The 18,929-nt window shown below is 38.6% G+C and overlaps 6 protein-coding genes across 6 annotated transcripts; 2 read left to right on the forward strand and 4 right to left on the reverse strand.

Annotated features, from left to right (window-relative positions):
* Positions 1-453: 453 nt before the first annotated feature.
* On the reverse strand, positions 454-3,291 carry I206_107720 (uncharacterized protein; the record flags this gene model as incomplete). Its single annotated transcript, XM_070203584.1, has 5 exons — positions 454-737; positions 943-1,284; positions 1,371-2,952; positions 3,033-3,132; positions 3,212-3,291. 5 exons carry the CDS (start codon positions 3,289-3,291, stop codon positions 454-456), a joined length of 2,388 nt encoding a protein of 795 aa, XP_070059685.1.
* A 767-nt stretch (positions 3,292-4,058) lies between these two features.
* Positions 4,059-6,259, forward strand: I206_107721 (uncharacterized protein; the record flags this gene model as incomplete). The annotated part of the gene is made up of 7 exons (XM_019157766.1): positions 4,059-4,334; positions 4,409-4,508; positions 4,580-4,900; positions 4,984-5,112; positions 5,170-5,351; positions 5,447-5,713; positions 5,780-6,259. 7 exons carry the CDS (start codon positions 4,059-4,061, stop codon positions 6,257-6,259), a joined length of 1,755 nt encoding a protein of 584 aa, XP_019009406.1.
* Positions 6,260-7,124: 865 nt separating this feature from the next.
* I206_107722 (uncharacterized protein) lies at positions 7,125-10,441 on the forward strand (the record flags this gene model as incomplete). Its single annotated transcript, XM_019157767.1, has 4 exons — positions 7,125-8,423; positions 8,528-8,688; positions 8,816-9,013; positions 9,094-10,441. 4 exons carry the CDS (start codon positions 7,125-7,127, stop codon positions 10,439-10,441), a joined length of 3,006 nt encoding a protein of 1,001 aa, XP_019009407.1.
* Positions 10,442-11,002: 561 nt separating this feature from the next.
* Positions 11,003-12,035, reverse strand: I206_107723 (uncharacterized protein; the record flags this gene model as incomplete). The annotated part of the gene is made up of 3 exons (XM_019157768.1): positions 11,003-11,302; positions 11,365-11,608; positions 11,716-12,035. The coding sequence occupies 3 exons, from the start codon at positions 12,033-12,035 to the stop codon at positions 11,003-11,005; spliced, it is 864 nt and encodes a 287-aa protein (XP_019009408.1).
* Positions 12,036-12,611: 576 nt separating this feature from the next.
* I206_107724 (uncharacterized protein) lies at positions 12,612-14,986 on the reverse strand (the record flags this gene model as incomplete). The annotated part of the gene is made up of 3 exons (XM_019157769.1): positions 12,612-13,224; positions 13,276-13,656; positions 13,788-14,986. 3 exons carry the CDS (start codon positions 14,984-14,986, stop codon positions 12,612-12,614), a joined length of 2,193 nt encoding a protein of 730 aa, XP_019009409.1.
* A 937-nt stretch (positions 14,987-15,923) lies between these two features.
* Positions 15,924-18,702, reverse strand: I206_107725 (uncharacterized protein; the record flags this gene model as incomplete). Its single annotated transcript, XM_070203585.1, has 9 exons — positions 15,924-15,966; positions 16,041-16,104; positions 16,165-16,441; positions 16,513-16,784; positions 16,843-16,921; positions 16,997-17,168; positions 17,225-17,287; positions 17,347-17,743; positions 17,823-18,702. The coding sequence occupies 9 exons, from the start codon at positions 18,700-18,702 to the stop codon at positions 15,924-15,926; spliced, it is 2,247 nt and encodes a 748-aa protein (XP_070059686.1).
* Positions 18,703-18,929: the final 227 nt, after the last annotated feature.

An 18,929-nucleotide genomic window follows, 5' to 3' on the forward strand; every position in this document is an offset into this window, starting at 1 on the left:
TGAAAGCGGAGACTTGAAAGAGGTAAGCCGGTCTAGGCCGAATCAGGCAGTGAGACCTAGTTTGGAATTCCTTTGCTTATGCAAGGTATCCTATATTGACTATTGATCTGTTCAGGTATATTATGAAGCTGACATATAAGTCAATCAATTCTTCTTGAACACTGATTTATCGTATTAAAGAGTTATTTGATAATATCAAATTGGTGGCCAAATATTTTAATTATTAAATACGTCACTGTTTAGTTAAAATTCCTGAATTCAATCGTGCCTGTGTGTATCATATGGCGATCATCAAATCCCATCACATTGCATCCATTTCAACTCGTGGCACAACTGCAGTTTTTATCAACAACGTTCATTCTCACTGCGAAACGATAACTCTTGAATCTGAATATGCAACGACAATTATGATCTGTACAAGTGCATGCATATGATTCTTGTTCAATATACAAATTAAGCAGAATCTCTCCTATCTAATCTCCTATTAATTCCACCAAGTAAAGTCTTAATAATTAATCCAGCTGACATTTCTTCTCCATCATATGGTACAGTATCAACTATATCTCTAACACCATGAGCAGCTACTAATCCATCATCTAATTCTTGTAAAGCTTCTCTAGCTTCGGAATCATTACCAATCTGTAAAAATTGAATTCCAACTTGATAAAGTGGGAATTCTCCTCTATCTAATCTTTTCGCACATGCAATTAATACGGATTCTGGATCATCCGTTGGAGCTTTTTGTAACGATTCGTTACGATCAATCGTCGGATCAGATGCCATTGTACGTTTACGAAGGAGGACAGGATGAGCAAAAACTGATTTGTCAGCGTAAGCGTCTGACAAATGGAGCTTTTAGGTTGTGGTATAGGGCGGAATAACAAGACTAAGGAGTGAGGGCGGATAGAGTAGGGATGAGACAAGCGCATGAAAATAACTCACCACCATCCGTCACAACAATCAAATTCATAGGCTTGATAATCCCTTCCGTTTTACCATTGATAGAAGGAGACGAAGGAAGTTGCGATCTTTCCAATCTGGCCATATATTCCCTTAATATACTCTCAAGTCTCATTCCAGTCGGAGTAGCTCCTTTAGGTTCCAAGCCTCTAAATAAATCTTCTACCTCGTGTGCGGCTCTGATTCCTTTTCCTACCCTCTTACTATTCAAGAAATAAATATCTACCCCATTTTCATCATACCGGGCTGCTATCTCCGATACTTCCATCAAAGCTTGCCTTGCTTCCGACCACCTTTGTCCCGCCATTGAGGTACTATCATCCACTATATCAGAAATTTATATCAGCATATCAAAGTCAAGACGAACAATAAGAAATCAACAAGTGCTGGACGAGAAACCGAACACGCACCCAAGAGAACAGTGTCATAATCCCTCAACATCTCCAGAGCGTCTTCCTTTCCTGCTAGAGGAATAAAGGTTGATTTCCTTCGCAAAGGCAAAGATGGCGGCGTACTTTGTAATGTCTGATGCAAGCTGTTGTGCGAATCTAACGTTCCACTCGGGGACGACAGCGAAGGGTAGGGTTGCGCCGACGTACCGATGATGGGTTGAGGAAAGGCTATTCGAGGGCTGGACACTTCGTCACGTGTAGTCTGATCGCTGGGCGTAGCAGGCAACGGTCTAGTAGAAGGCGAAATGGGAGTTACAATGCGGAGATGAGATGGTGGTGGTCCACTCGGCGGTGTGTACAACTGCTGGCTTGACTCAGAAGAGACAGCATGCTGATTTGTTGGTGGAGTATAATGGGTGTAGCTGGAGCCTTCTCGACTCGGTATAGGAGGTGGTGTCCGTTGTGTAGGAACGTTCTCTGCATGAGGTGCAGCAGATTCAACAAAGGAAGAGAAGGATTGACGGTGGGTTTGCAGTGGTGGACTAGTAGGTGCGATGTACTGTGTATGTGAAGAACCAGGAAAACTGGTGCTAGGAGACCTGAAATGTTCGCTGGTCGGAGTGGTCAAAGCCGCCTCTTCCAACGCTCGTAATTGTTCTTTCTCATTTGAGGATAAGAATGGATTCTTGCTTTGAATATGAAGTCCCGTTCTTTGCGGACTGAGCGGTGGCTGATGCGAGTAATTGGATACCGGTTCGTCGAGGATGTTGGGAATCGGGTGATCACTTGTCGTAGAGATCGGCCCTGTTGTTGACGTCGAGACAGCGGAGTTATATGAGCCGGGGATGATCATATCTTCCATACCACTGACTAAATGCCTCATTTCGGCATTATGACCTGGTCCTTCATCGGAACGATCTTCAGGAATAGTCGAAATCGGATGATTCTGAGTAGATGAGCTGCCCTCGTAGTGAGAAGACGAGGAACAGGCGCCCTGGGCTTCTGCTTCAGCCATACTGAGTCTCATTGCCTCTTGTAGTTCCTGTTGTTCTACTTGATGAGCAAGACTAGCTCTAGTCGCTTCTTCTAATTGCGATTCTTCCCATGCCCGTGCTAATTCCGGATCACTAGGTATCCTTTGCAATTCCTCTTGCACTCCGGTTGAGCCAGTATTCAATGGACGACGGTTGGGCGAAGTTGCAGGAGAAGAAGCGGTGTTATAGTGTGTACTAGTAGTGCTTGAGGTGGTAAGAGGGGAAGTGATTTGAGGCAGATTACCTCTCGCTTCCGCTTCCGCAGCCAATCTCTCTTGTAATTGTAGTGTTGCTGCAGGTTCTGGATCTTGGCTTGCGTACGGAGGTGGTGGAAGATCATCATCATTTTGAGGTTGAGCTGGTCTCACCGTAGTGGCACCTACGGTGGTATGTGTCCGTGTGATATTGTTATTTCTGACTGTAGCAGTACGAGAAGGTGTAGATGCTGTTTGTGTACGACGGAGATTATTGTTTGGATTAGATGATTGAGGTTGCGGGAGCACGCGAGATGGGCCTAATCCATACTCTTGCCTAATTGCTCGGAAAGCGTAGCCAAACTGAGCGAACTGATGCAGGGGTGACAGTAAGTATATAGGTTGTCAATTGCGACAGCTAAATATGTTACGTTGCAAAAGCAGTAACTCACGTCTCTTTCCAGTATCTCCAGTTTATAGCTTAACTCTGACTTTGATTTTCCTTTCTGAGCTTTGAAATATACGTAGTTCCTGATGACGGCTTTGACATATCTGCGAGATTTAGTAGCTAATTAGATCAATCGCTCCTTACACATGGATCCCCAAGATGAACGAATATAGTGATACCCACTCTGGATCAGATACGTAACTTCTATTTCCAAAGGCCCAGTATACGCTTGACGAGGTAAGCATAGGACCAATTTGGTACATCTATGTGGTAGACAGCAATCACGAGTATCAGCTCTATTCAAGATCTGCCATCCAAGTCAATCGTTATTATTGAGAGATGAGAAGACAATTACCCTATTTTGCCTCGAAATCTCGGCACTTGACAGACTGGTCATCTTATTGATAGTTGTTCGTTCCTGTCGCTGTTGTCGATTGTGTCATCCATTCAATACCCGTCGATGATGAGGTCGAGCCAGGCTGTAGATGAAGTGATTGATGTTGATTAGATATGATTTCCCTCAAGTCCGTTGTCGGTTAGATTTGTTCCTCCCGGGCTATATATATTGCAAAGAAAGTTATTGTCGATGTTATTGTTCAGAATCGGCTTCGGATCTGGAGGATGTTGTATAAGCGGTGTAAGTTTAACTATATTCCCTCATCCTGATTTTCAAATCAATATCAAAAGATAAGTTTAGTAAGATAATTTTATGAGTAATTGATGGAGGCTAAGTTTATTTATTGATATGACGAAACAGGCACTTTGTCAGGATTACTTGTCACTGCACAGCAACTACTACGAGTAAAAGATTACAGGAATTACAAGATAACTCTAATCACATATCACGTGGTTACTTTCTTGGCAATTACAATTTTCATAATGCATTCAGGGTTTACTACTGTGCAACATTAAAATTTCCGGTTAACAAAGCAAGATTTCTTTACCTTTGGTCTCAACTTTTTTTGAATACTCAAACTTAAGATATCAAAATTGAGCTATCTTCTTCAATTTTATCTCATCATTAAAAAAAATGTCATATCAAGTCAACGTTCCTGCTGGTCCTGGCTCGATTTCTTCGGCATCATCAGTAACAGCAGATGATGATGATAGATTATCAGATTGGGCATCTTCTTTAGGAGAAGCTAGACAAACTAAATCACTTTTCGATGAAACCATCTTACCTTCTCCAGAAGCCGCTTTAGAACATGACTCGAATATCTGGGATTTCAACTTACATGAGACTTGTGAGAAGCTGGGATTGGACATGTTCGGAAGGATCAGATTGATAAACTTGATTAGAAATGCTGTAGGTTCGCTTTTGACTCCCTTCCAAATTTAAGAAGCTAGAAGCTGATTCTAAGTTGACCTTATTTGTATTAGGGTCTGACCAAAGATCAAATTCAGGTCTTGTCTTCTTCAGACCCACTATTCCAAGATGATAATTTACTTATCCCTGTAATACCTGATGATCCATTACTTCGTAGGTCAATACTTTCTCCCTTTTATAATGATTTCTCCTTTCGATGCACAGAATGCTGATTTTTTGCGCAGAGTATGATCCAGATGATTCTTGGTCGGATGACGAAGAGTCAATTGTTCAACAAAATCCTATTCAATCGAATGCTGGACCTTCTCAACCTCAAACATCAACGCAAAATTCTAGAGAATCTCAACTCGAAGCGGAATTGGAAAAAGCTAGAAAAGACTTGGCTTCAATGAGACTTCTTATCTCGAAGACTGTTGGTGCGGAAGATGATGGAGAGCCACCGGTCGAAGGCAGTCAAGAGGGGCAATCTACAGAACGAAAAGGCAAGGGGAAAGCTGTAGAGAGGGACGATGATACTCATTATTTCCACTCTTACGAAGAAAATGGTACGTCAAGTGATTCCGACAGAGTACATGACCTCAGGTCAATTGACAACCAGTGCAACGAAGCTCATATTACTGCTCCTTAGACATCCACGAAATCATGTTGAAAGATACAGTAAGGACTGTATCCTACGCGCGTTTCATCTTGTCCAATCCAAAAATTTTCAAAGATGCTATTGTCATGGATGTGGGCTGTGGCACAGGTATTCTCTCCAGTGAGTTCACCACTTCTACTGTCAGGGTTGGATAAAACTGAAGAGTGCGGTGTACAGTGTTCGCTGCCAAAGCCGGAGCTAAGCATGTTTATGCTATTGAGGCTTCTGGTTTAGCGGTAAAGGCCAGAGAAAACATCCGAAAGAACGGTTTCGCAGATTCCATTACAGTCATTCAAGGCAAAGTAGAGGATATTCAATTACCTGTAAAAGAAGTCAATGTTATCGTATCTGAGTGGATGGTGAGTTACACACACAAATGTCAGGGGTCTTTGGAATGACTCGCTCCTCGGTCTGAAAACAACGATTTAAGCTTACATCAACCCCTTTTTCTTAGGGCTATATGCTTTTATACGAGTCTATGCTTGATTCGGTCTTGGTGGCACGAGATAGATTCCTCGCCCCTGGAGGATTGATGGCGCCCTCGCAGACCAGATTAGTCATCAGTGCTATAACAGGAGATAGGACCTGGAAAGAAAGAGTAGCATTTTGGCCGTCCGTTTATGGATTTGATTTGAGTACAATGCAAGCTCCGGCTTTTGATGAGGGATTGACAGAAGTGGTAGATAAAGAGGAGATTGTAACTTCAGAAGCTATCGTCCGGGTAAGTGTACTTTCTGAATGATCTAACGATCCAGTTTGAAGAATGAACCTGACCAAATCGTTATAGGATATTAACTCGCATAACGCCACGATTAAATCATTAGATTTCCATTCTTCTTTCATTCTTAAATCAACTTCCGATTCCGACGTAACCGTCAAAGCATTCTTGACACATTTCGATACGTTTTTCAACCCAATTTCAGGAGAAGGATCTCATGTTCAACCCGAAGAACAAGTTGAAATATTATCATTTGGTGATAACGAATTTGAAAACCCTGTTCAACCATTACAAGAAAGGGAAGAAGGAAATCAAGTTAGTTTCACAACTGGTCCAAGAGGTAAATATACACATTGGAAACAAGTTGTTTTCCTTCTTAGAAAACATATTTCACTCGAACCTAATCAACAAATTCAAGGTAGATTCTTTTGTAAGAAATCTCCAACCAATTCTAGAGAGCTGGATGTAGAGATTCATTATAGAGTGATAGATGGTGATGAAGCTTCAGCAGAGGGATCATACGATGTTCAATGTTATAAGGTTAGATAGATGACAAATAGTATATAGCATTCAAAACTTTGTTCATGCACTGCATACTTCTGGATGTGTCTCTAATATGCACTCCCTCGTCGACCTTCGGCCTGTTTGCCACGTCCATCGGTCAATACGTCACCAAAGGTAAATTCAACCATTAGTCGTTCCTTATTTACGATCCCTGTATTTTGTAATCGTTTTAACAATTTCCTAATAATTCTTAAGAAGGGGGTCCCCAATATTTGTAATGAAAACCCCCATGAATCGTAATTGTGCCAGGGGTTTTATTTATACCCTTTCAATGTATTTTAATGATCCCGTGACTTTATACCGGGCCGTTGACCGACTTTACCCATTAGAGCAGAGGAAAACCGTCGATTTGAATTCCTTTACACCCCTAAGTAAATCCCGAATATATGGATACTTGAACTAGCCTTGCTTACGCTTACACCGAGACATCACAAGTCCGTCCATCCATAGACAAAAGGGACGATTGTCAATTAAACCAATTAATGATATCAGACTTTAAAAACCATCTTGCATCTCCTCCTCATCATCATCTGTGTATAGCTATTTCATCGTTGACACAGGTTGGCTTCGCTCCAAAGGACTCTTGATCGGTCCTTGTTGTCACCGTTACATCGGAATCGGATAGCTCCGCGTCGATTTGGCCAAACTCACTTATAGACTGTGGAATTCGCTTTGTCATTTCGCATCGACTTCTGGCAATACCATTCACCTAAATCAAGAACATATGCAAGATTTCAGCAGTATTCATAACTGGTTGTTAGACTTAGATTAAGATTGGGGGGACCATCTCTTTCCTGTTCTCTCTACTCATACTCGTCACACGCTCGATTAGTCATAAACCGCCGTCAAAATGTCGAGATTATTAAGAGGGTTTGGAACGCCGAAACAATCCAACGATAACAAAGTTGGAGGAAGTAATAGCAACAATGTAACTCCAAATGGATCACGTCCTTCACCTACAACAAGAAGAGATTCAGTTTTAGGTGAACCACTTGAATCTCCTGATTTATCCCAATCTCAAAATAATAACAACAGTATAATCACAGCTAGTAATAATAAGGCAATACCTAAAACACCTAAAGAATTAGTAGTTGAAAAAGAAATGTTATTTGGTTTAGAAAATTTTGGAAATACATGTTATTGTAATTCTGTTATTCAGGCTTTATATTCATGTGAAGCATTTAAACAATTCGTAGAATCTTATCCAGATTCGAAACCACCTTTAATGGCATTAGGACCTACACCTTCACAAAAAGATTATAATAAATCAATGTCACCTATTTTATCTACTTTTTCAAATGGATTTAATGGTGGATCTCAACTTTCACCACAAATTTCAAAATCAAATCCATTTGAATCACCTTCTTTAAATACTATCGCTTCTTCACCTAATGTTAATAATAGTTCATCTGGAGAAAAAAAAAGTAGATCATGGACAAGTTTAGGTAGAAGACCTACAAATTCAGGACATGGAATTTCTTCTGCAAATTTACCAACTCTTGGAGGTTTAAAAGAAGAATCTACAAATCAATCACCAATATTAGATGAAAAATATTCAAATTGGAAAGCAATTGAACCTGATCCAAATCAATCACCTCCAAGTGTATTTCAAACTATTCAAACTTTATTTTATCATTTAACACATTCACCACCACATCAACCTTTACCTAAAAAAGAAAATAAAGATTCAAATTCTCAAGCTCAAACTGCATCTTTATTACCTGGTGCACCACCTACACCAATTGAACCTACAACAGATGGATCAAATAAATCACCAACAACCCCTGGTGGTGGTATTAATTCGAATGTACCTCAAGGTCCTCCTTTATTGGCTTCTTTACCACCTCCATCAGCAGCAAGAGGCGGAGGTCCTTGGCAAGCAGGTAAATTAGGTAGAGGTGTAGTAACACCTGAAGATTTATTAAGAACTGTTAAAAGAGAAAATGAAATGTTTAGAGGTATGATGCAACAAGATGCACATGAATTTTTAGGTTGGTTACTTAATCAAATTGCTGAAGAAATTGAACTTTTAGATAAACATTTAAAAGAAGTTAATCAAACTATAAATAAAGGTTCTGGAAAAACTTTTATACAAAGTCTATTTGAAGGTGTTCTGACAAATGAAACTAGATGTTTGAGTTGTGAAACTGTAAGTATGCTTTCATCTTACCATAGACTTTCGTCATTCACATGACTTCGACGATTGCGATGCTGCGGATTGAGCTAATTTTCGTTTTGAATTTTATTTTATAGACATCTGAACGAGACGAACTATTCTTAGATCTTTCGATTGATATAGAACAACATACTTCCGTTACTCATTGTCTCAGACAATTCTCAGCTAGTGAGATGTTATGCCAGAAAAACAAATTCTACTGTGATTCTTGTTGTGGATTGCAAGAAGCTGAGAAGAGGTGAGTTGTACCATACATAGTGAACACCCATGATTCATTACACTCCATCATGCAAATCCCTGCACATCGACCTTTATCTGCTGTGGAAGAATGAGTCGAATGCTGATTTGCTATTGACTACTTGTAGGATGAAAATCAAAAAGCTACCTAACATCCTTGCACTACACTTGAAGCGATTCAAATATCAAGAAACAACAGGAAGATATGCAAAATTATTCTATCGAGTTCCTTTCCCAACTCAGCTTAGATTACCAAACACTACGGACGATATGGAGAATCCAGATAGACTGTATGAACTGTTCTCTGTTGTTGTACATATTGGAAAGTGAGTCGAGACTCTTCTATTTGCCAAACACAACAATTTTAGCTTGTCTCACACGCTGACACGGACATGTGATCTTCTAGTGGTCCTCATCACGGTCATTATGTCACGCTCGTCCGGTCAAAGGGACGATGGATAATGTGTGATGACGAGAATGTCGAACCTATAGACGACGATGATTTGTTCAGGTATTTCGGTGACTACCCTTCGGGAGCCGGATATGTGCTGTTCTATCAAGCTGTGGATATGGATCTAGCAAGTTTAGGATTGAAAGTGCCTGAGCCAAAGACCAAGACTACACAACCTGTCGAAGCTCAAGTGACACAGTCGAGAACGGTACAAGCTCTATCTCAACCTCGAACCGAGTTGAAAGAAGTGAAAGAGCATCAATTGGTTGATTTCTCGGAGGAGCCGACTTCCATCGTCCCAACGGCTGCGGTACAACCGAGTGTACCAGCTCCAGCTCTAGCGCCAATTGAATCACCTAAACAAGTTAAGAAACCACCTCCTCCGCCACCATCTCGAAAATCATCGACATCTATTTCAGGTGGTACAATTACACCTACCGGATCGGATTCAAGAAAGAATTCGATACCGACGCCTAGAAGAGAGTCCGTCAGTACTCCTCCTGTACAGCACATTGTCAATGGGAACGGCTTTATCCAGCCTCAGCGGGAAACTCAGCCTATACCGGATAGGCAATTAGGATTTGACGCTTCACCTTCGACTGTCTCACCTACTCCAACTAGAAGAATATCAGGTGCTACACCTCCCCCTCCACCAATTTCAAGGGGAATAAGTAAATCGATATCTAACGGATCAGTCTTGGCTAATCAAACTCAAGCTCAGAATCAAACTCCGACAAAATCCACTACAGCTTCTTCTAGACCTTCCACGGCAGGATCAACAACATTCAGTGGCTTAGGTGTAAACGTACCTAATTCTTCTGCCGGTTCTAATGCTGAGTCAGTTCAAGGTATACCTAATGGATCATCAACAGCGATGTCATCTAGTATCATTTCAACTTCTACTTCTTCTTCATCAGGAATACCAACTGGAAATTCTTCAAATGTATTAGCTAAACCTATTCCACCTTCTCAAATTCAATCTTCTTCGATAGGAACCGGAACCGGAAATTTACAACCAAGTTCAATGTCATCAAGTATTTCTTCTAATAATTTTAGTGTATTAGGTAGAAAACCTTCTACAACTAATGGAGGATCAATAGGAGGAAGAGATAGAACAATTTCAACTTCAAGTCAAATTTCAAATTCAAGTGGAAATGGAAATGGAAAGGAATATTCAGGTGGAGGTAGTTTAGGTAGAAAATTAAGTGGAATGTCAGGTAAACTTGGTAGATCAGGTAGTATGGCATTTGGAAAATTAGGTATTGGTAAAAATAAAGATAAAGGTGATAGGATAGGAGAATAGGATTTTATGACCAAATAATTAAAAAAAGATAATTATTTAACATATATATATATATGTATACCATTTTTTTATCAAATATTAATACTCTATTTCATGGTTGTATACCTTTTTTTTATTTTAATTTTGATTTAATTTTAAAAGTATATATGATATATAACTTTTTGATATTTTAATGAATTCAATGAAATTGATAAGATATTTTCACTTTACTTTATGAATTCGGGCTTATTGGTTAAAATCAAAAACGTATTCAAATAATTTATTGACCTATTAATCTATTTCATCATGATTAGAGAAATTTTACTATACTATACAGAATGAAATATGCATAATTGAATGATTGGTTTACATAACATGTGATATTTATACAAAGGTATTATGGGTATATATCATTTCAATAATAGAAAATATAATTAGATATAGCTTTAAACTTCATTTTGATGATTATTCTTCAAATTGTCTAAATGATAAAAATTCTCTCGTATTGTCTAATTCATCTCATATTTATGGAGAACAACTGATTTAACTTCTAAACTATCTTTCAAACCTCAAAAAAAAATATTATTGAATACCTTTACCATAAACTTCTAAACATCTTTTTTCAAAAGCTTGTATCATTTTATCAGCAACTTTTGGAAGTACCGCTTGACTTGCTATACGATGTAAAGGATTTGCGAAATTAAAATTAAGATCAATAGTTAAAAGTGTAGGTCCAATATTAGGATCTTCTTTTAGATTTGAATTTGAATCTTTTATTGATTTTAAAGAATTTGATGGATGAGGTGAATTTTGAAATGCAGATTGAAATGACCATCTTGTTATAAGTGATTTAAATAATGGTGTTTGAGATGAAGCTGTTGCCTAAAAGAATTATAAAACTTTTGTTATATATTTTGAAGATATAAATAGATAAAAACACTAACTGTTACACTTTCAAAAGGAATTCCAACAACTTTACTTATATACCTTTCTTCTAATCCACCGAAACCAACTGATAATTCAGCTAAAACTTCAAAAGGTTCTTTACCTGGTTTCCAATTTAAATCTTTACTTTTTGTTTGACCAGAAGAAGATTTCAATAAAACATTAGAAGAATTACAAAATGGTATAAAAGATGAATAAGAAGGTACATTTGAAACTAAAGAATAAAGTTGTATTTGAGAATATCTAAAAAAAATTGAAAACCAAAAAAAAAAAAAGGTAAATATTTAGTTATTTACATATACTTTGAAAAAATAGTTTTTTTCTTTCTAAAACCAAATTTAGTTACTCACGGTAATATTTTTCTTGCATGAAATCTTTGTTCTTCACCATCAACTTCAATTCCACTAATTACACCTGAATCAGAAGTGACTTCTATTGAATTTCCATTAGATTGTGTTCCAGGTACTAAATTTACTAATTTCGTTATATCAGGTAACGAGAAAAATGATCTTTTTTGTATGTTCTGCGTTAACTCTGACTTTGTCATAGATCTACAATTAATTTGAGAAGTTAAAGGTATACGGTTGATTGATATTGACGATATACATTTTTGTTTATTCGAAGATGAAGCTGATCGAACCAAAGATCGAGTAAAAGTTGATGAAGACATTACTAAGACTTGACTGATGGCAGAAACTAATGCGATGCACTACTCTCTTCTATGATGATCAGTCTGTAGTGGCACTAAAACGGAAGCTTGCTTTTATAGTATATGACGATATCGCTCATTAAAGACGAAATAGTCGATGAGAAAAAGTTAGAAAGATGCGATTACGAGTACTGCTCGACAATGTTGATTTTTGCCTCTTTACGGCTTCCTACTTTCACTTTCTCGTAATAGGAAGCCGGTGATTTCCGCTAACTTATGATCGGTCCGATCACACGAATCTGAATGGTGACTTTTACTCAACTCAATATAGCACGAACATATGCATGGATCAATCGTTATATAAAGTATTATCATACATAGAACAATAGTATGATCGGTTGTGTCACCAAAATTTATCGTTCAAAGAATTTGCATATTGTCGATATTTGGGCGTTATTATCCCGATCACGCCTTATTTCGCTTTAGCATCAAGTCGGCTCATCACTTCTCGTCAAAGATACAGCCATATAAACTCAGTCGGATGTGAAGTTTCATCAAGTCTCTAACGTGACGAGGTGTTCATTGAATACGAGAGATCTAGTGACCTCTTCCACCTCTTCGACCTCTCTTACCTCTCCCACCTCCGTGTCCGAAGCCTTGGCCTTTTCCTCCCCGGCCTCTTCCTGGAGGACCATCAAACTCACCATGTCTGTGTACATGGTCGTGTGGGTGATGAGGCGGACGAGGATAAGGGTCTTCATGAGCTCCATAATGCCCTCGCGGAGATGGAGGACCTCTTGGCAATCCTCTTCTTTCGTCCTCATACCTACCTTCTATACCATGAGGATGAGGGGGATACGCATGACCGGGTGGTCCTGGTGGCCTTGAATCATATTCCCTCTCCCTTGGATGGGGTTCCCTAGGTCGATCATGTCCATATTGCCTAGCATACTCAGTATACGGATCATATTCATGTCCCCTCTGCGATGGAGGATGGTGTGGTTGAGGCTGTAGAGCGGCAGTCGTAGGTACTAATTTCTCTAATTTGGAAATTTGCGCTTTGAGAGCTTGAAGGGTTTCAACTACATTATTTGTGTCTATTCCCGCTGCCACCAAAGGATTGGGTACAGGTGACCGATCATGATGGTGATTCACAATTGGCGGTCTTCCATACTCCGGCGTTGGAGCCGAGGGAGGGTGTCGCGCGAATCTAAGAATTATCCATCAATCGTCTAACTGACAGACGACAGTGATGACTTACGGAACGCCTCTATGAGCACTTAGATACCTGCCCTCCATATAATCCTCCGGAGGAAGCCCTCTCTGAGAAAGCCTGGCATGAACGGGCGAGGGGAGCCTTTCGTGTATCTCAGGACGGGTTCTCGGGGGAGGTGGCAGCGGCATTCTTGGATCTCCATACTGCTCATGAGCACCGATGTACTGGTCTCGCCCAGCTTGATGGGGTGATACAGGAGTTCGAGGATCCGGATACTGTCTTGGAGGACTTGGAGGTCTTCCTTGGCCTCTCCTTTCATGTGGAGGTGTATGTCCTCTACTATATGCTCTGGGTGCTGGGCGAGTTGGAGATGGCGATCGCTGTCGATATTTGTGTGGTGGGCCTGGACTCTTAGTACTTATTCGACTGTCAGGGGTTCGTAAATACGAGATCGCATACAGCAAGGCAGAGAAGAGGTTGGAAAGGTTGAAACCAACACAATCATAAGTTGAAAACTTCTAACATCTTTTACGATCACACAGATCGAAACGACTCACTCAGCTAATCGTTGGCCATCGTATCCCCTCGATCTATCGAATTCATTTCGCTCTCTTTCTTTACCACGCGAGTCTGACGACAATGCTGCTCTAGAAGGCGGGGATCCGGAATCTCTACCCATCGGATGTGGTCCATTTCCAGACCGTAAGAATCTTGAAGAAACAAAATTAGTATCACTGGGCTTATAATCCGGTTCAACGGATCCAGCGGATCCAGTTGAGACTTCTCGTCTGGTGAATCTAGGATCATTCGGATGAGGAGGTTGGAATTTTGCTGAATTTGAATTCCTCTCAGAGCTTGATCCTGCTCTTGTAGTACTATGAGAAGCAACGGGAGACTTCTGCAATTTATCTTGATTCCTTTCATTCCAAGGTGGATTTGCTGGTAAAGTAGGATATCTCCTTTGATCTGAAGTTTGCAGTTGGCCTTGGATTCCTGAATCTCCTCTTGATCGTTTGGAAAAATTCATTTCCTCTGATGGAGCTTTGCTATCATTATGAGCAATTCGCTTGGATCCGCTTGTAGGTGATCGACTTTGACTTTGAGCAGAACGTAATTTCAATTGTTCTTTTAACGCCTTTTCTCTATCACTCAGTATGAAGTCATTCTCCCCAACTGTTGAAGTTGAGGTAATAGGATTATTTTCCTTTTTAATTTGTTGCTGTTGTAGTATGAAAGATTCGGCCATTTTAGCCAATTTACCAGGATTCATTTCTGTTTCTTCAATATTAATATTGGGCGAGCTAATATTAGCAGCTTTGCTATTATTCCTAGTAGCTTCTACTTCAGCTTTGAATTGTCGTAATTTCTCAAGAGAGCTGAGTGATCGAGGAGCAGTGATTGTATTAGGTGGACTGTTCGTCTTTTGCGATTTCTCCTGGACTGAAGATGTTGATACTGAGGATGAAGATGACATGACTTGTGGTGGATCAATAGAGTTTGACACAGTTGAATTTGATGTTAAACTAGGTGTCGGTAAATGAGAGTGTAATGCAGAATCAGGAATTTGTTGATCATCGAAATTTATCAATTTAGGCGTACTTTGATGAGACGCCATAGATTGAATGGCTGGGTGGCCATTACTTAAAAGGTTGACTGAATTTGTTAACAGATCGGTATCTTTGCTAAATGACAAAATGCTCTGATCTCTTCCGGTAGGATCAGATATTACTGAAGAAACAATGGCCTGTTGTTCCATATTTGCCTTTAACTCTATCGTAGCGATTTATCTATGTATTCATAATTCTAATGCTAGTGATGTTGAGTGTAGTTGTACGTTAATGAAATGGCCTAGATCGCATATGAGATCCAACTTTACTTCAAGTGGATGGACGGATTAATCACGTTATGATTTAATTGCCCCATTTATCTGCTATACGTTTTTAGGCGATGCAAGTAAATGGACTATCCACCAGCTTTATATGTAGTGACACGGTGCGTCTTTGTAATACAAGGTCGTTGGTCCTCTTGTCTCCTGATTAAGGGGTATCAATCTTTCCTCTTTCCTCTTTTCTCCTTTCTCGTTGAACTCCAACGGAGAGAAATTGAACGTTTCACTCGAAACGCCTCAAAGGATCTCAAATTCCCTAAGGAATTTTTCTTGATATAAGATGATAGGAAGACCCCGTATGAAGGAGTATCCTTTCTTTATGAAGTATGACAATCTATGATGTTAAGATAGAACAATGATGACTCACGATGAATGATCTAAGCATTTCAATTAATGTTATATGAAGGAAATTCTGATGCATTCGCGTCCGTTCGAGGTTAAATCGAATCAATGTCGGAATCAATTTTATTTATCTTATCATGAAATATAATCTACATTTGTGCATAAATTATTCACATGCATGAGTCCTGCAGTTAACGCATATGATAAGCGATGAGCAACTTGATGATAAAGAGCTGTCAAGGTTTAGATATGATTGATGATGCATTGCATTTATCAACATAAGCAATCAATACTATTAAGCTACAATATTGGATGACTCCTATTTTACGATTTATTACAATTACAGAATTATATATTTGATATATCTTCAAATAGTGTAATGCAGGGTATATGAACAAATGCGATGTATTATACAAAGGTGATCGACTTGACTTCCGTTTCTATCCTTATTCCAAGTATCCCCTTATTCTTCTAATCCTCTATAACTATCTTGTGAACACCAAGGTCTATTCCGTAATGAGTGATGTCAGCTCTCTCTTCAACTTGACTATGAATAAAATCCTCGACTCAAGGAACTTACGGTCTATAAGCACCATTTCCACCACTCCAATATGATCTACATCTCATCGAAAATCCATATGGGACTACACAAGAAACACAGATCAACAATCTATTAACAATCAAAAATTTCAAACTTCACTCACATTCGTATCCTCTTGAACCAGCTCGATGATGATCAGCCATTTTTAAAAGATGACTAACTTTATTAGTAGTAGTCATATGTTGTCTTGCCCATATAAACCCATCCATAGCCATTTGTTGTAATAATTCATCATTATCAAGATAATATTGTAAAACTTCATTAATCTTTTCAATATTCCAAGTCGATTTAAGTGGAATTACGAATTTTGAAAGGGCTTCTTCATGTTCTGTTGGTAAGTCCGAAGCTACTACGCAGCCTGATAAAAATGCTTGAGCGTACTATTTTCAAAAATTTCAGTCAGCCATTGAACCTTCTATTAAGTGAGATGTCAATAGAAACGGCAATTCACCTTTCTGATCATTTTCCTTTCCAAAGATGCATCGAACACGCATATTTTACTTGTTCTCATTCCATTTGCGAAATCTTCTCGTAGCTTGAGATGAGTTTCATAGTATTCATGATTGATTTGGTAAGTCTCTAAAGGTTGTTCACGAGCTTGAGGCGGGACAGATACAGTATAACCAGGATGAGGATGTCTAGTGACAATTTGATCGCCTGGAAGGTTTGGCTGATTCTCATAACTCCTAATAGAATCGGTCACGGTCGTTCTAATTGGGTAAACTACAATATGCTATCGTCAGTAAGTTATTGATCCAAGCAAGCATTGAAGACAACTCACAACTACCATCATATCCGAACACCTTTGCTTTGGCGGTCTTCTCATTCCATGGTACGGGATAAAAATCCCATTCATTTCCCTATGACCGGGCGTAGATTCAGCATAACTTTCATGGTACACTGACGGAAGTCGTATCCAACACAAACGGACGTACAGTATCAGGAGAATGTCCGAATAAACCCATTTCCCAACCGGGATATTTGGCTTTCACCTTATCATAGTCAAACAGTTCTAATAATTCAAAAGCATATTTCGATACCGTTATATTGTTTGCATGCGGATACCATTCGTAAGAACATCGAAGTTCATGACAATCTCCCAGTTGTCTATGTCATCTTCATAAGTTTCATAATCTATGGTGAAAAACAATAGTTGCACTTACTGTATAAGCAATGCTCCACAATCTAAAGCATCCACATGGGGATCATTTTCCTTGAAGATATTTCTATTGTATTGTATTTTAGCCTGTGGTAAACATCGGCATGCTAAGACAAGGTCACCTACGAGATAGTGAAAACAATATCAAATTTAACATCATTATTACATTCTTCCATTACTTCAACTTTCCAATCGGGTTTGGTCCATTCTTCTATTTCATCCTCATGTGGTTCTGCCAAAGTCTGATCCACGAAATAAGATGTAGGTTTCAGCCAACCAGTTTTCTTCTTCTTCTCATTCTCTACCTTCTTCATCTCCTGCTTTTCTATGAATTCCTTTTTTGAATTTTCTAATTGCGCTATACGATGTGCCCTTTTCCGTATGTTGGCTGAAAGCGGTATTGACCTATCATATCCTTCCCATCCTGGTCCCCAAACATCTACTATGAGATGAGGATGTCGTAGAGCCGCATCTACAATCTCATATGTATGAGTATTCATTCTTTCAAGGTAATCTTTATAGTCTGAAAATAAGCCAATAGTCAGTAATCTAAGGTAGGAGGATTGATCAAAGCTACACCTAAAAAAAACACTATAACCTACCAGTCAAAAACATGAACCTTCTTTTCTCTTGTCCAACTGCTAATGGTATTGGAGAATGATCAAATGGACTTTTTCCTACAATATCAGGATTTCCCCACCAATTAGGCCATTTATTTTCAACTTCTAATTTTAATAATTCTTCATCTTTAGGTCCCCAAATATCTTCTTCTTTTTCTAAATTTACAAAATTCCTCTTTTTATTATTTCTATCATTTAATAATTCTAATCTTTTTTTAAATTCATAATCTTTTCTAAAATTTATTAAATTAGATTCATGATAATTTTGATTTCTAATATCCCATTCATCTAATTTTATATTTTTTAACCATAATTCTTCTCTTTTTTTATGAGATTTGATTTCAATCACTAATAATAAACATACAATTATTATAGTGATAGTTAATATCATTTGAGTTGATTTACGCCTTGCAAGATGTATAAATGGTAATGAAGATCTTCTACGTGGTTTCAATGTATTTAAAATATTAATTGTAGATGTTGTTGATGTTGAATCGAAAAATGATCGTTTTCTTTTTGAATTACCTATGATTAATTTATCAGGAAAATAAGTTGAAGAAACCTCTTTATATGTAGGTAGAATAGGTTCATCTTGATTAAAAGAAGATTGTGAAGTTATAGATTCTTCTGTTGAATTAGATGAACTAGATGAAGATCTACGAGATGAAGATGATGAAATTTGTTTTGTTAATTCATATGATTGTGATGATAGTGAATTAAATATTGGAGTTGAAGTTGAACTTGTATTATTTGAATTTGAAGATGAGCTGGAAGTTGCTTTGCTATATGATGATGATGGTGGATAAGAATAAATATCGAACGAATCTATCGTTGATTTTGGTGATATTTGTCTATTGGACATGTCACCGAAATGTGTTGAGCCGCTATCTTCGTTGATGTGGTATAAGACTGCATTCACGAATAATCGTAAATAATGATGTATTGAGGTGATAGTAACATACGTTATATGTATGTGTGAACAAGGTTGATTATGATGATCCCTAAGCTCGAGTGATTGATGGTATGTGCACTCTCGTCTTGATTCTTGTCTTGGCGTCTAGGATCTATTATAGCGAATTTTTCTTAAGT

Source organism: Kwoniella pini, chromosome 11 (assembly GCF_000512605.2).
Source record: "Kwoniella pini CBS 10737 chromosome 11, complete sequence".
NCBI lineage: Eukaryota > Fungi > Basidiomycota > Tremellomycetes > Tremellales > Cryptococcaceae > Kwoniella > Kwoniella pini.